The sequence below is a fragment of the Scomber scombrus genome, chromosome 20, assembly GCF_963691925.1.
Source record: "Scomber scombrus chromosome 20, fScoSco1.1, whole genome shotgun sequence".
Lineage (NCBI taxonomy): Eukaryota > Metazoa > Chordata > Actinopteri > Scombriformes > Scombridae > Scomber > Scomber scombrus.
The window spans coordinates 17,151,243-17,164,159 of record NC_084989.1 but is presented as its reverse complement, the minus strand read 5'-3'; the positions used below and the strand labels follow the sequence as shown (position 1 = coordinate 17,164,159).

At 41.7% G+C, this 12,917-nt stretch overlaps 1 protein-coding gene across 2 annotated transcripts in view; it reads right to left on the bottom strand.

The window, feature by feature from the left end:
* The window catches only part of drosha (drosha ribonuclease III), a 94,457-nt gene that overhangs the window by 43,991 nt on the left and 37,549 nt on the right, over positions 1-12,917 (bottom strand). For both annotated transcript variants that reach the window (XM_062441527.1, XM_062441528.1), the window contains exons 18-22: positions 9,212-9,350; positions 9,050-9,110; positions 8,619-8,678; positions 6,162-6,261; positions 3,849-3,951 (exon numbers count right to left, since the gene is read on the bottom strand). In XM_062441527.1, the coding sequence (XP_062297511.1) occupies positions 3,849-3,951; positions 6,162-6,261; positions 8,619-8,678; positions 9,050-9,110; positions 9,212-9,350 (463 nt within the window). The remainder of the gene's footprint in view (positions 1-3,848; positions 3,952-6,161; positions 6,262-8,618; positions 8,679-9,049; positions 9,111-9,211; positions 9,351-12,917) is intronic.

Below are 12,917 nucleotides of genomic sequence, written 5' to 3'. Positions count from 1 at the left end.
TCACTGACACTGCAGAGGGCACACTGCCTCTGAGAGTGCATTGGATGCCCTTTTGACACTTACAGGACAGTGTGATTGATCCAGCTTGTACAAAACCACATAAATCTTAGGTTGTACTGAAGATCATCAGAATTTTATTGAATCTGAATCCACTATAATACAAACAAGTCAAATCCCTTATGTGTTGCATTTGAACTAATTTACCTACTCTTTTGCTAAATAATCAATCTAATGTTTTGTACATTGACCTTTGCAATCTTAAACACATAGCTTAACACATTTGGGTATTTCAAAACCTTTTGGAGCCAAAAATGGAACCAGAACCTACTGGAGCCCAAACCTAAACTGATGAAAATTCACAGTGTAAATTTGATACAGGTCAGAGAGAACAAAGTGTACAAACTCTAACTAAGTTTTCATCCAGTACTGTGTAGAGAATATCAGTCATGGCCAGAAAAGGCCACTAATGAATCTCCACATCTGTCATAAGTCTAATTCAGACAGCCATGTCGACTGTGCAGTGTTATGTTTAGGAATAGAATTCCAATGTCTGTGGGCTTTCAGTGACCAATAAAAACCCAGAGTCAGGGGCATATGAAACACCAGCGGCTGACAGTCACATTAATAACCTAGAATGAATTATTCAAAAACGCTCAGGCTCTAATCCATCAAATAATATATTAAGCCGCTCCCTCTCAGCTCAATGGGGGCTGAAGCGGCAGACGGACACAGAAAGCAACAAATTATAGGCAAAAAAAAATAAACGAAACGAAAACATGAAAATATAATTTTCACCACAGCAGCGACAAAGGCAGGCTGAGTGCATTGTAACATCAAACATCTTACTTTTCAAAAATGTGGCTTGGAGTTGGGGGTGGGGGTAGCGGGGGGTAAGACATAGAAACAAAAAAAAGAGGTCGTACAAGAAACCAACTCCACCACCACAGCTACCACTGCAGCAATTAACAAAGGGAGCAGTACTTGCTCAATGAATACACCGGCTGCATTGTGTATGAATCTGATATTCAGCAAGTGAGAGATAATCCTTTCTCTCCATTCTTTTAATAGGAAGAGCTTAGAGAGGGCCCTCACAAAGGTTCACCATCTGTATCCCCCATGGCTGCTGGCAGCGTATAATCCACAGATCAACTGTACAAGGAAATTAGGGCCATAAAAACAGAGTGGGGCCTCTTTTCTTCTTCTCTCAATTCTTTTCAAACTGTTCGATAGGAAGGAAGCGACGTGGCTTATCAGTGAAGAGGACCTGAGAGGGAAACGGGAGGGCAACAGGCGTGCAGAGTTTCTATGAATAAGCAGAGGGAGAAAGTGGTTTCTAAAGACGAAGAGGTAAAGTGGGCAAGAGCAAAAGTACAGAGGGAGGGGGTGAGAGAGAGAGATGGGGGAAGAGGGGGGTTGGTACAGAATGGGAGGTGCGCAGGCCAAAAGAGCCCAAATGAGAATGGCCCACTCCGGCAGAAGTTAATGACAGGGGATCAGAAAAGCAAGATTTCCATTCAACACTTTGAATTATTCAGGGTTGCAGGGCACCCATTTGCATTGCAGATGCCTTTGCTTTCCATTCCTCTACTGCTCTCTCTCCATTCTTTCTCTCTCTCCATCTCTCTCTCTCTTTATTTCTGTTCTCTGTCTAAAGCAAGAGAATGGCCCTGCCTTAGGGTTAGGAGATAGACACATTCTCTGCTCCATGGAGGGAAAGCTTTGCCCATGCAAAGCAGGAGATTATCTGCCATTTCCAACACAGACCAGGTTCAACGGTCACTGTGGCAGAGAAACAAATAAAACAAAGGTCAAAAACATGCATAGTAAGCTGTTAAAGCTATCTGCCAGGGACTTGGAAATATTATGAGCATGTCATATTCTATCACAGCTTTCAAAAGGGGAGAGTACGGAGAGAGGTGCATTTGAATTCTGTGCATGTTCGTGCTAGAGGAAAAAAGGTGTTAAAAAGAAAAAAAGAAAGAAAAAAAATTCTGAAACTGATGCTACTTTGGACAACAAGGCAATGATACGTCTGCAAGTGTCTGTTGATGTGGTGCCTGCTGCTTTTGCGAAAGTGGTGGTTTGACGTCTGTCAGATGGAGAAGCATGTGTGTGAGGATGAAATGACAGCATTTGTGTGCCCCCACGTAGCATCATACGGCACGTGAGAGCGATCTGAGTTTGTCTTGTAAGGAGAAAATGCTCTGTTCAGTGGGAGACTTGGAAGACTAGAGGGTGAGGAGGGGGGAAGGAGGAGATGACAGTGACAGGATGACTCATCATCTGGGTGGCACATCTTTCACCTAATAACACCCAAACTCTAGATCAGAGGGGGGGATGGAGGAACGCAAATAGACAAAGAGTAAGTCAGAGACAGGAGAGGGTGGAGACAGATAGACTGCTCAACAACAAGGTATTAAAAGGAAGTGTTTGAGCTAAAAAAATTGAAATGAAGATGACAAAAGTCGCAGTGAAAGAAGAGTGGCAACATCAGACGGTATTCTCGATGCAAGTCACTTTGAATGTCTCAAATATGTGTGTGTGTGTAAGTTCGGCCCCTCGGCATAGGTGTCTGCAGAGTAGGGTGGGGGTTTGGGGGGGGGGGGGGGGGGGGGGGGGGGGGCGATATTTTTGAGTTAGTGATCCACAACTCATCAACACAGGGTGCTCTCTGACAGCGGTTTTCTCATAGGTTCAGCAGGGATTATAACAGCATCCCTGTTTATTCATCACTTTTATTAAGTTGAAATGTTAGATAGAAGAAAAAGAGGAGGAAGAGAAAGAGAGGGAGGGGGAGAAAGAGACATCCAGTGCTGTGGGCCTGCTGCCTTGCTCGGATGTGTGCTGCAATGAGGCGGCGACAGCCACAGGACAGAATAGATTATGACTTCGTCTCTGCCGATAATGAACCCGTAACAAGTACGGGGCCCGGGGCCGACAGGGGGCCATGGTGCCAGTCAGCACTTTCCCGCCACTCTTCACACATGCTGTTTTTGGTGCAGGGGCGGGGGGGAGGGAAGATCTCTTTAAAGCCACCCACTTTCTGTATCTAACATCAGGGGAACGCAGAGATGGCTGAACTGGTTCAATCAAGATGGTGATAAGATGAGGAAAGCTGCCGACTCTGCAGCTCTCCAGGAGTGAGGCTTAGCTTAGCGCTGCCCATGTGGTTGGATAGAGAGAGAGAGAGAGAGAGAGAGAGAGAGAGAGAGAGAGAGATACGGTCCCCACCGAGAGATTTTTGTCTGTGTGTGTGTGTGTTTTGTGTGTGATTTCCAGCAAGGGGTCCTAATCACTGCACAAACTCCATCAGTGAACTGCTAGAGAGATGAATAGCTAGCTTGTGTATGTGTTTGGTGTGGGTAAAGGAGAGATGTGCTCTGGGGATTGCTTGTCCAGCCAGAGGTCAAACCACATCTCCTGAGATCAATAAAGCTGCGTAATGTGTCCAGGATCTAGTGGGAGATCCACTGCAGCTATTTACGCAGCTTAACACACACAAACTTAAATTAGACTATTAAAAAAATCTATTTTATTCAAAGCAAATTAACTTAGCAGGTGAATTAAACACTCGTGTGAAACGACAATACCAATAAGAATACCTCTGTGCAAAGTCAAGTAAAGCAGCACTCCACTAAAACTAGAGTATTAAACCTCCTACTAATGTTTGTGTTGTGCTTGTGAGAGCAGAGAGGCAGTATTTGTTTTCATCATATGTGCAGTACTGTATATCTATCCTATTAGGAATGTATTTGCACATTCAGATCATTCAAATTGCATTTCTTCTTTTTGTTCTCCTGCACACTTATAACCCCCCTGCTCCAATCTTTGTCTTTTGGCAATCTCACCAATAAGAGCCTCAAAGCAGTTGGCCATGGCGTGTCGCAGGTCTGACTCCCGACACAGATCTGGTCCGTGGGCGTAGAGCATGAAGCGATCTAACTCCAGTTTCTGTAAAAGACAAACATATTCATATGAGTGTGCGACCACCGACACCCACACAGTAATATGCTCTTCAAAAAGTAATAGCATTTTTTGGTATTGCACATTTTCATAGACTCTCCATGGAAAACATGGCAAAAAAAAAAAAAAGGGGGGGGGGGGGGGGGCAAGAAACTTGAGGGAAATGAAAAAGATTGCCTGCCCTTGCTGGAAAAGGTTCTACTTCATGGCACTGACAGATGTGCCCATGTGTTGTCCAGCTGTGGCATGATGCACTAAGCCGACACAGGAGGAGAGTGTTCACACACGTGCGTACACACATGTGAGCACAAAATTACACTGGCACACAGACACGACAGATAATCCCAAGATAAATTGTGAAATAGTACAGTGGTGACCTTCGTTCGCTCTGAAAAGTAGTGCGTTCTTTCACTAGTAAACCAATTTCTACAACATACAGTACATTAGTATTACAATTTTTCATAAAAGAGATGTGGGCTTTAAGCTGCAGCATCCACTGACCCTCCACCTCAATAATGTTAAAAAGATAAGAACCGATATTGACCTTATGACAGGAGACTTATTATAAATCTATTTTTGGGTTTAAGATTATGTATCATTATTGTAACAACCTGCAATGTCCTATTTACCTCTGCAGTATAATGGTGCCTCATTGATACGTTTATATATATATAAATTCATATATCCATTGTTAAGTTAAATCTCAGCTCAATCCAGTACTTTGCTGTGCAGTAGAAAATACTGTGCAAATGCTGTATTGTACAAATATTATTTACTTAGGTATTTATCTTACCTACAGTACAGTGCCTTCTTGGGGGTCCCAATGTCATTTGTTTCATGATTTATGTGACTTCTGCAACACCATCATTTTTCATTGGTATTAATAAAATACTTTATATCTTGATTACAACAATTTAGTTTTTGTCATTTTTATTGACCCCCACCATTAATGCAGGATATATATTCTTTTAATGGTCTCTTCCGTGTTTTCTCAGGTTTTTTTTAAACATGTAAAGCCTATTGGGGAATTTTTCTTTTGTTTTTGGAACGTCTGCCGTTTTTGGAGCTGTTGCTGATGTGCTTCTGAAAAGCCCAGTGAGACGGTGTCATGACTAGGTTGTGCAAATAAACTTAACTTGTGACCAGTCAATGGTAAGACTAAACAAACCTCCCCTTATTCACCTAACAGCTGAAGATGCCATTAAACACAACTCTGAACTTCCAATAATAATTATGTTTGCATTTAATGTAAATTTGTGTCTGTTGTGCAGGATTGTTGGTCATTGAAACTTTCAGCAACTTTTTCTCTGAGCCAAGTCAAAATTAGCCAAACTTGACTTTACTGGCAGTGCACCACAGATGACTACCCAGCAAAAAACAGTCAGGGTGCTATTTAATTATGGCTGATAACTGTTGGTGGTATTCCACCCCCCGTGATTGCACACACAAATTAAATCACAATTCATAAATACTCCAACTCAGAAGGAACCCATTCTGACTTTTAAGCCTTCCAAGTGAAGTGGTGGATTGTGCCGTTGCTCGCTGAAGATATTTTTTGAAAGATAATTGCGAGTGTTCTTGAGCAGACGGCTTTAGAGAAGCCTGGTAAACAACTTGGCAACGTCGAACACTGTATCACACTCACTTTACCGCGAGCGGCAAATTGAAACAAGCCAAACTGCTACACAGCACTAATGCAGATTCGGGCGGCTGCATCTTTGTATTCAGCGGGGAGCAACATGAAAGATTGAAGTTTTTAATTGCTTTCTCCACATCACGGGACGATTATTGTTGTGTTCTTTACAAACGTGCCAGTGAGTGCGACTTGGCTCTATAAAGCTGCCAGCGAGAGAGAGAAAGAGGGAAGCAAGGGGGCCTAACGATAACAGGAACTGGAGAGTGTTTCAGGAAGACCTCTAGGGGCCCACAGGGACCCCAGCCGCACTAGTCTAGTCCTCCAAAACAACAACCTTTTAACTCCAATTATAAACCTGAGAGGGCAAAAAAACGAGTAGGGATGGCAGTAAGACAAAATTAGTGTTTTCCCCAGCGCCCCCTTTAGAAAGAAGCAAAGTCATAACGGCAAGACAGAAAACAATAACCCTGTCTCAAACATGTTCTCCTGTCAGTTCACAGACCTTTCACTGTTTTGACCTGCAGAGGGAGGACCTGTTATGAGCTGGAGGAGGTTAGTTTACCTTGGCTAGCATGGCTAAGTGCTGGTTCTGCACGATGGCTGTTCTGTAAGTGGCCAAGCCGCCTTCCTCTAAACTGGGAAAAAGGTAGTACAAGTGGACACTGTGGACAGAAGAATGAAATGCAGATTAAAATGTTAGAACAAGTCAGTAGATCTCAGATTCAATGGTTTATAGACATTTTATTTGGAAAACATTCCGTAAATGATTAAAAAGCAATTTAAAAAGAGTGAGTGAAGCATCACCATTGCAAAACCTACAGAAAGTGATTCTTTTGACCAACAAAATGTTATGAAAAAAGAGGATTTACAAATGTTTAAATCTATATCAGATGAAAGCTGTTTGTTAGTTTTATGGTCCTTCATAATATCGAACTTTTCCAAGACCTCCTAATTAAATTTCCAGAGATTTCCAGTCTTTCCAGATCTGTGTTGGAGCCCAGAAATGGCCGCATGCGCTTCAGTAGTTCCACAGCTGGGTTCCAGGCGAGCTGGTTCCATTTTCATTACAGTCCAGCGTCTCCCTAACCACAGCGTGTCATTTGATTTCATTTGAATTAAAACAGGCCATTTAATTCAGTCATTTCTAATCACTGCAAAGAGAGGAAAGCAGGTGGCGTTCTCTTTTCCAAATTCAGGAGAGGTCTATTTGTCAGGGTGTTGGGATCTTGGTGTGAAAACAAAGCACTTGGAATTAATAAAAACCACTTAGTATAATGAAAAATAATTAGACTAGAGACACTTCTGTCTGATGGCAAAAGTGTCAGTCACACTGGGCTAGGAAGAGGTTGTGTTTGTACCTGAACGGGGGTAGAACCTAATTTCTACGAGACGATTATTGGAAAAAGACTGAATTCCTTTGTGTACTGTGCATCTGAATATGTCAAGAGGTATAAATCTTAAGTAGATTGGGACATCTTTTCTAGATAAATTTAATTGACAAAGAAAATGGCCTTCAAATGTTCATTATGCTATGAACCATCAACCTTGCTGACCGCGCAGAACATCAAAGGGTCATTAAGTGAATATAAAAACTCTTTCCAGCCAGTAATTCTACAGCTCATCTCTCATCAGTTTCTCATGTGCTGTTCCTGACATGCTCTGCAGCAACCATTCTTAAACTTTATGGCTCAGAAATCCCAGAACAGATGCGATGCCTACTTGAAGCTCTGTGATGTACATGCAATTCCAAAGCTGACTTCTTGTTTGCCATTTCAGGCCTGTAACTTTAATAATTATTAAGAATTTAAGAACTTACCTCAACTTTACTAACTACTTCTTATAGAATATTTACTTCTTGCTGAGGAAGGATCACACATATTGAAAGTGGACCTATTTTTTTTCCATCATCTGATGATGCTGATCCTTTTAAAAAATAATCTTGTGACCTCTCTGTGTTCAACACTAACTCCCTGTGTTGGGACAATTCAAATGTGAAAAATAGTCTGCTGGCTGGACAGCAGAAGCACTGATAGCCTCCAAGGGCAGCGCGCACTGGAGGTGCACAAGGCAGTTGGCTGGATCTGCTGTACCCATTTAACTGGACAAGAGGCTGATAAATAATTCAGAGGGCCAGAGCGTAGGCCAAGCATGTCTCGTCAGACGCTAACAATCAAAGAGGGAAGGCAGGCGAAGAGAAGGAAGAAGGAGGGAAAAAGTGGCAAAACATGCCCAGAGATATCCAGAGAAACAGAGGCTAACCACCTTCTTTGTATCACTCTTGCTGCTGCATAAAGAGCTGAAGCAGTGTCCTGTGTGCCCCAGTGTCAGTTCCGATTAAGGTTTAATCCTGTTCTTGAATGTTCAGTGTTGTGGAAGTGTTAGCATTGAGGGTTACGAATTAGATTTTGGTGGTAGAAGTTATGCAGTCGGGCAAATGGAAGTGAGATAATCTTTTATTCCTTTCTGCAACCTCTGTGTAAACGCAAGTATTACACCCTGTGGCAACAGAGAAAGTCCTTTTCTTATGTTTCCTTGTAGTATTATCCTCTCAGAGGAGGAGACAGGAGTGCGGTATGTAGGTGGGTAACTACCTAGATAGGTAGTGTTTGAGATTAATAATAGCTACATATAATTAGCACAGCGCTCAGGTAAGTGCTGGGCAGTAATGTCCACACTCACCTGGGAGTCAATAACACAGTCAGCATTCCAGACAGCAATTCCAGACAGCTAATTGCAAGTTGTCATGGAGAATTTCAGGCCGTTAAAAAAGGGGGTGGGAGGGGGGAATTATATCCCAGTTCCAATTACCAGTAAATCACTGTCTTGAATGAGTCGAAAGTATGGGGAAGAGCGTGGTTGTGAGAGACACGGACAGATGTAGACAAGGAGAAAGAGAGGAAAATTGAGTGAGAGGGTGAGGAAGGAATGGAGGGGGGGGAGAAAAGAGAAAGGCCGATAGTGTTGTAGTCAGCTTCAATTAGCGACTGAGTCTATCAAAGATGTGCGAGTGCTTTCTCACCTGGTGAGGAACTCGACAACAGCATCACCCAGGAACTCCAGTCTCTCGTTGTGATTGATCCTGGGGTTGGGGAGGAGACGGGATGAGGGGAGGAGACGGGAAGAAAGGTGGAGATGTGAGGACAGTTGTAGAAGCAGAGAGAGAAAAACAGACTTCAAGCAAACACACACACATACACGCACATTCACGCACACACAACTGCTCACCTGATCAGTGCTGTGAGAATAACAGCAGCTCACATTCAATAATACGTAGGCGCTGCCCTTAAAATTAGTTCATTTCATTTCCCTTGAGATATCCCTTCCTTTCACAGTTAAAGTTAATTTTCTTGTCAGCAGGCCTGCTGGGTATATTAATCACAAGAATCGTCCCTTTGATTGCTCCTGTGGTCAGTGATAGCATGAACAGATATGTGCCCGCAGGCAGCCTACCTGGAAGGGGAGGGGTCATCCTGGCCCAGACGAGACATGATGTTAATCAATGTGTTGATTCCTGGAAGAAGAAAAAAAAATCCCAAGAATGGAGGGGTTAGAGACCATAGTAGGCAGAGTGGTAGAGGAAGGAAACAAGAAAAGAGAGATTGGGGTCCAAACCTTTCTTCCTCATGTACATGTGGTGGACCTTCCTGTCTCCATACTTAGGCTGACGGATGCCACAGTTGGAAAGGGAGTTGCGGGCGTGATCAGGATTCATCCCGAAGTTGAGGTGGTGACTGGGGTGTGTCATGGCCAGCTGCAAGAGAGGATGAGGGAGTAAGCAAACAAGAAAAACTTTTGTCAATTTCCCGAATGGAGGAACTTGTTCAAGAACCCAGAAGCCTTTAAAAGGAACTTCAGAACTTTGACTACAGGAACCAGGTACTGAATTAAGTTCTAGTGTGAAAACTAGTGTTAACCTAGTATTTTAGAAAAGTGGAATAGAGATTTTGCAAACAAGACAGCGAGTGACAGTTAAGCAAAGAAAACTTAAAATAAATAAATAAAAATAAACCTTTATTTATTCAGGAAAGTTCATTTGTTCTGCCCATCTGCGGTCTGAACCGACAACATTCCAGTCACAAGCTCGCTTCTCTAACCTTTAGGCCACCACTGCCCCTTAATATTTGCTCTTTTTTTAAAATGCAATTACCAACTTAAGCATTAAGAAAATGAAAAACTAGGAACAGGAGCACACATTTAGCAACATTTCAAGTCACTTTTAAACAATCTATTGAAGGTAAGGAAATTAATTACTGGTTCGGTCATGAGCATAATTTAGCATAATTCACAGTATGTATAAGTGCAACAAGCAGTGTCACTTTAACCTACTGAAAGCCATGTTTCCCTGTCAGAAAATGAGGGTATTCATTAATTCAAGATAGAAGAAAACAGCATCCCGACCAAGAACTCCTCTGAGCAGCAATGGGTAACAGAATCTTGGATTATAGATGACAAATTGGTGCATAAAGGATGTTTTAGGCTATGTGGTTTGCATCTAAATTTAGTCTAATAAATTAGTGTTATTCCATCTTATTCATAAGAATTAGATTTTTTGAAAGGTTAATTAGGATAATTCAGCAATTTGTCACTTTTTCGCTAAAATAAAATTTTAGGTCCAGACTGTAGTTCCGGGGCTCCTGAGATCCTGGACTGTTAGTTGAAATACGGCCAACAATTTACACAGCGAGTAACACAGGCTTAACTGCCAGCATTTAGACATCAACAACATGACCCCAGGCCTTGTAAAACCCTCCACAGAGACTGATCCGTTCTATTCCCTCTTTTGGCTAATGACTAATTACAGTAACACTGGTCAAAGCAAATCAGTCTAATAATGTTGGATCAGCAACCGCTCGAAGGAAAAGAGAAGAGAGCGCTGTACTTAGATGTGCCATGGGAGAGGGAGGATATCCCTTTTGCCTCTTTGTCACAGTGAAAGTTGTTTATATGAAAATTACAAACTTAAAGTGTCAAACTTGTAAAGAGAAGCAATAGCAGGAATTTAAGGTAAAATAACTCCAAGGGAAACATATTTGTCGATGTTCGGCTTTGTTTGAAAAGAGGACAAAAACTGCTGTGCCTAGAAAGACTGCTGCGGCTGAACATCTCAAACTCGCTGAGGGAAGAAAAAGGAAAAAGATAGGGCTCAGTAGGATATGTCAAGCTTTTATCAATCTTACATTAGGAGAATGTTAATCTCAGCCAAAAAAAAAAAAACTTCAACTACTCCCCCCCCCTGGGCTTGCTTTTCAAAATGCTTGTCTCCTTCCAGCCAACTTCAAATCAATTTCAAGCTCCAATGAGATATATATGTAAAACGTTAACAGAGAGGTTTCAATATTTATAGTTGCTCAAGAGGCCTTCAACTTTGTAGCCTTCAACACAGAGATGACAAATTCAACAGCAATTGTATTTTTTTCTCTGGTTAAGAAGAACAGTTTTTTTTCTTGAGGGAGAAAAAAAAGCGCCTTACCATATTTGATTTGACACAAGCAGAAATCTAGCAATTCCCTGCAGTTTGACTATTTCATTTTTTAAAAAGTTAATAAAAAACAACAACAAACACCACGTTTACTTCCAATTTAAACTCCCCCATTGTGCAATGTCAGATACAAGTCAATGACTGCCTACTACACAGCCAGAACTAAAGTTTGGTAACATATCAAGCAAAATACATGAGTTCTTCTGTAAATACTGCAGGTCCTTCCCAGTTAAGGACAGCGTACAACAACAGTATGGGCTTTTAAACTGAATCTGTAAAGAGGACTGACATGCAACTGTTCCTGTCAACATAATGACTGCGTAAAGTATCGGAGGGATTTGGATTTAGTGATCACTGCCTCAGCTGCTGCTCAACTGCCTTTGGCTAAACGGGAATAAACATCATCGCTCAGTGGAGAGCGGTGGTCTTGACTGAAAGTAGTGTCGCTTTTGCACCCGCATGCAGAGAAACTGATGGGCAAACTGCCTGCTTGGCAAACAGCACTCAACAATGTCATTATTGTGCACTGCATCATTTAATAGAGTACACAGGTAAATAAGGCTTCATGGATGAAGCAACACAGAGGGAGTGAACTGGAATCACTTGAAACTAAGGGCTGATCTTAAAAATTATTTTCAAATATCAGTGTCAGGTTTATTTTTTTAACGCTATGACTTCTGCAAAATTATTCTGTCCCTTTCTGATCCTGCTAAGCCTCCCTCCTGTACTCCACAAACACCTGAGTGATGTCCAACAGGCAAAACAAGCTTAATGATTTGGCAGTGTATGCATTTTGGATATTAGTGGAGAATAAACAGAGTAGAATTAGGATGAAAAAAATGTTCTCTTATATGCAGCCTCTCTTCTTTGAGGATTTTAGCTGCTTCCTGTGACACCATGTTCTTCTCACATCAACACAAAGCTCTGAAGAAAGATCTGAGTTAATGCAGCAGTTGCTTGCAGCATTGTCATCATAGATGCCGTTGTTATGCTATCGTAGAGTTGTTTGTCTCTGTGCGTTTGATGGTTGCCTTACAAGGCTAATGCTTCGTGGGAGTTCTAACATTACTACTATTTAATGAATGTGTTAAGGGGAGACCACAAGTCCTGCAACTGGTCAGCTCAGGCTGCATATGTTTTCTGCTTCAACTTTCAGTTAATGTCGAGTGAAACCGTTTCTGCTACAAACCTCCTGTTCACCACAGTGACTGTCCTTAAATCAAAACGACAGTTGCACAGCAGTGACGTCAGTAATAACTAAAATCAAACTTTCCCATCATTGCTCTGTATCACAAAAAGAATGAGAACATTTAAATACAGGCAGTATGAGGAATATAATACAGTATGATATGGCCTGATCACATACAATATATCCATCTTGTGTTGAAGTGATGAAATCTGATGCTGAACTATAAATCAAAACCTACACATAGGAATCTACAGCAAAAAGCAATAATTCATCTTAAGCTGTATCTTCCCATTTTATATTAGGTTTGGTTTCATTTTGAGCTGCAAGTTTGATAACTGTCCACAGTTTGAGTTCCTGTGTTCGATCCCTGCTTTAATAAATAAATATACTCTATACAGTATTAAGGTGTAGAATGCAATATAGGAATATTCATACTGTATAATAGTTCAGTCACGGGGCAGGGCATGCATCATCATGAATAACAATACAAATAAAACACCCTGGTATTCTGTACATAGAGTCACAGCCGTATTCATGAGGGCACACGAACAAAAGCATGCAATATCAGAGCTGGGGCCGAGGACTTGTACAGTTAAATTATTGAGATCCTCTGTGATGCCTCTCATTCTTTCAGCATGGGTCAAAAGTGA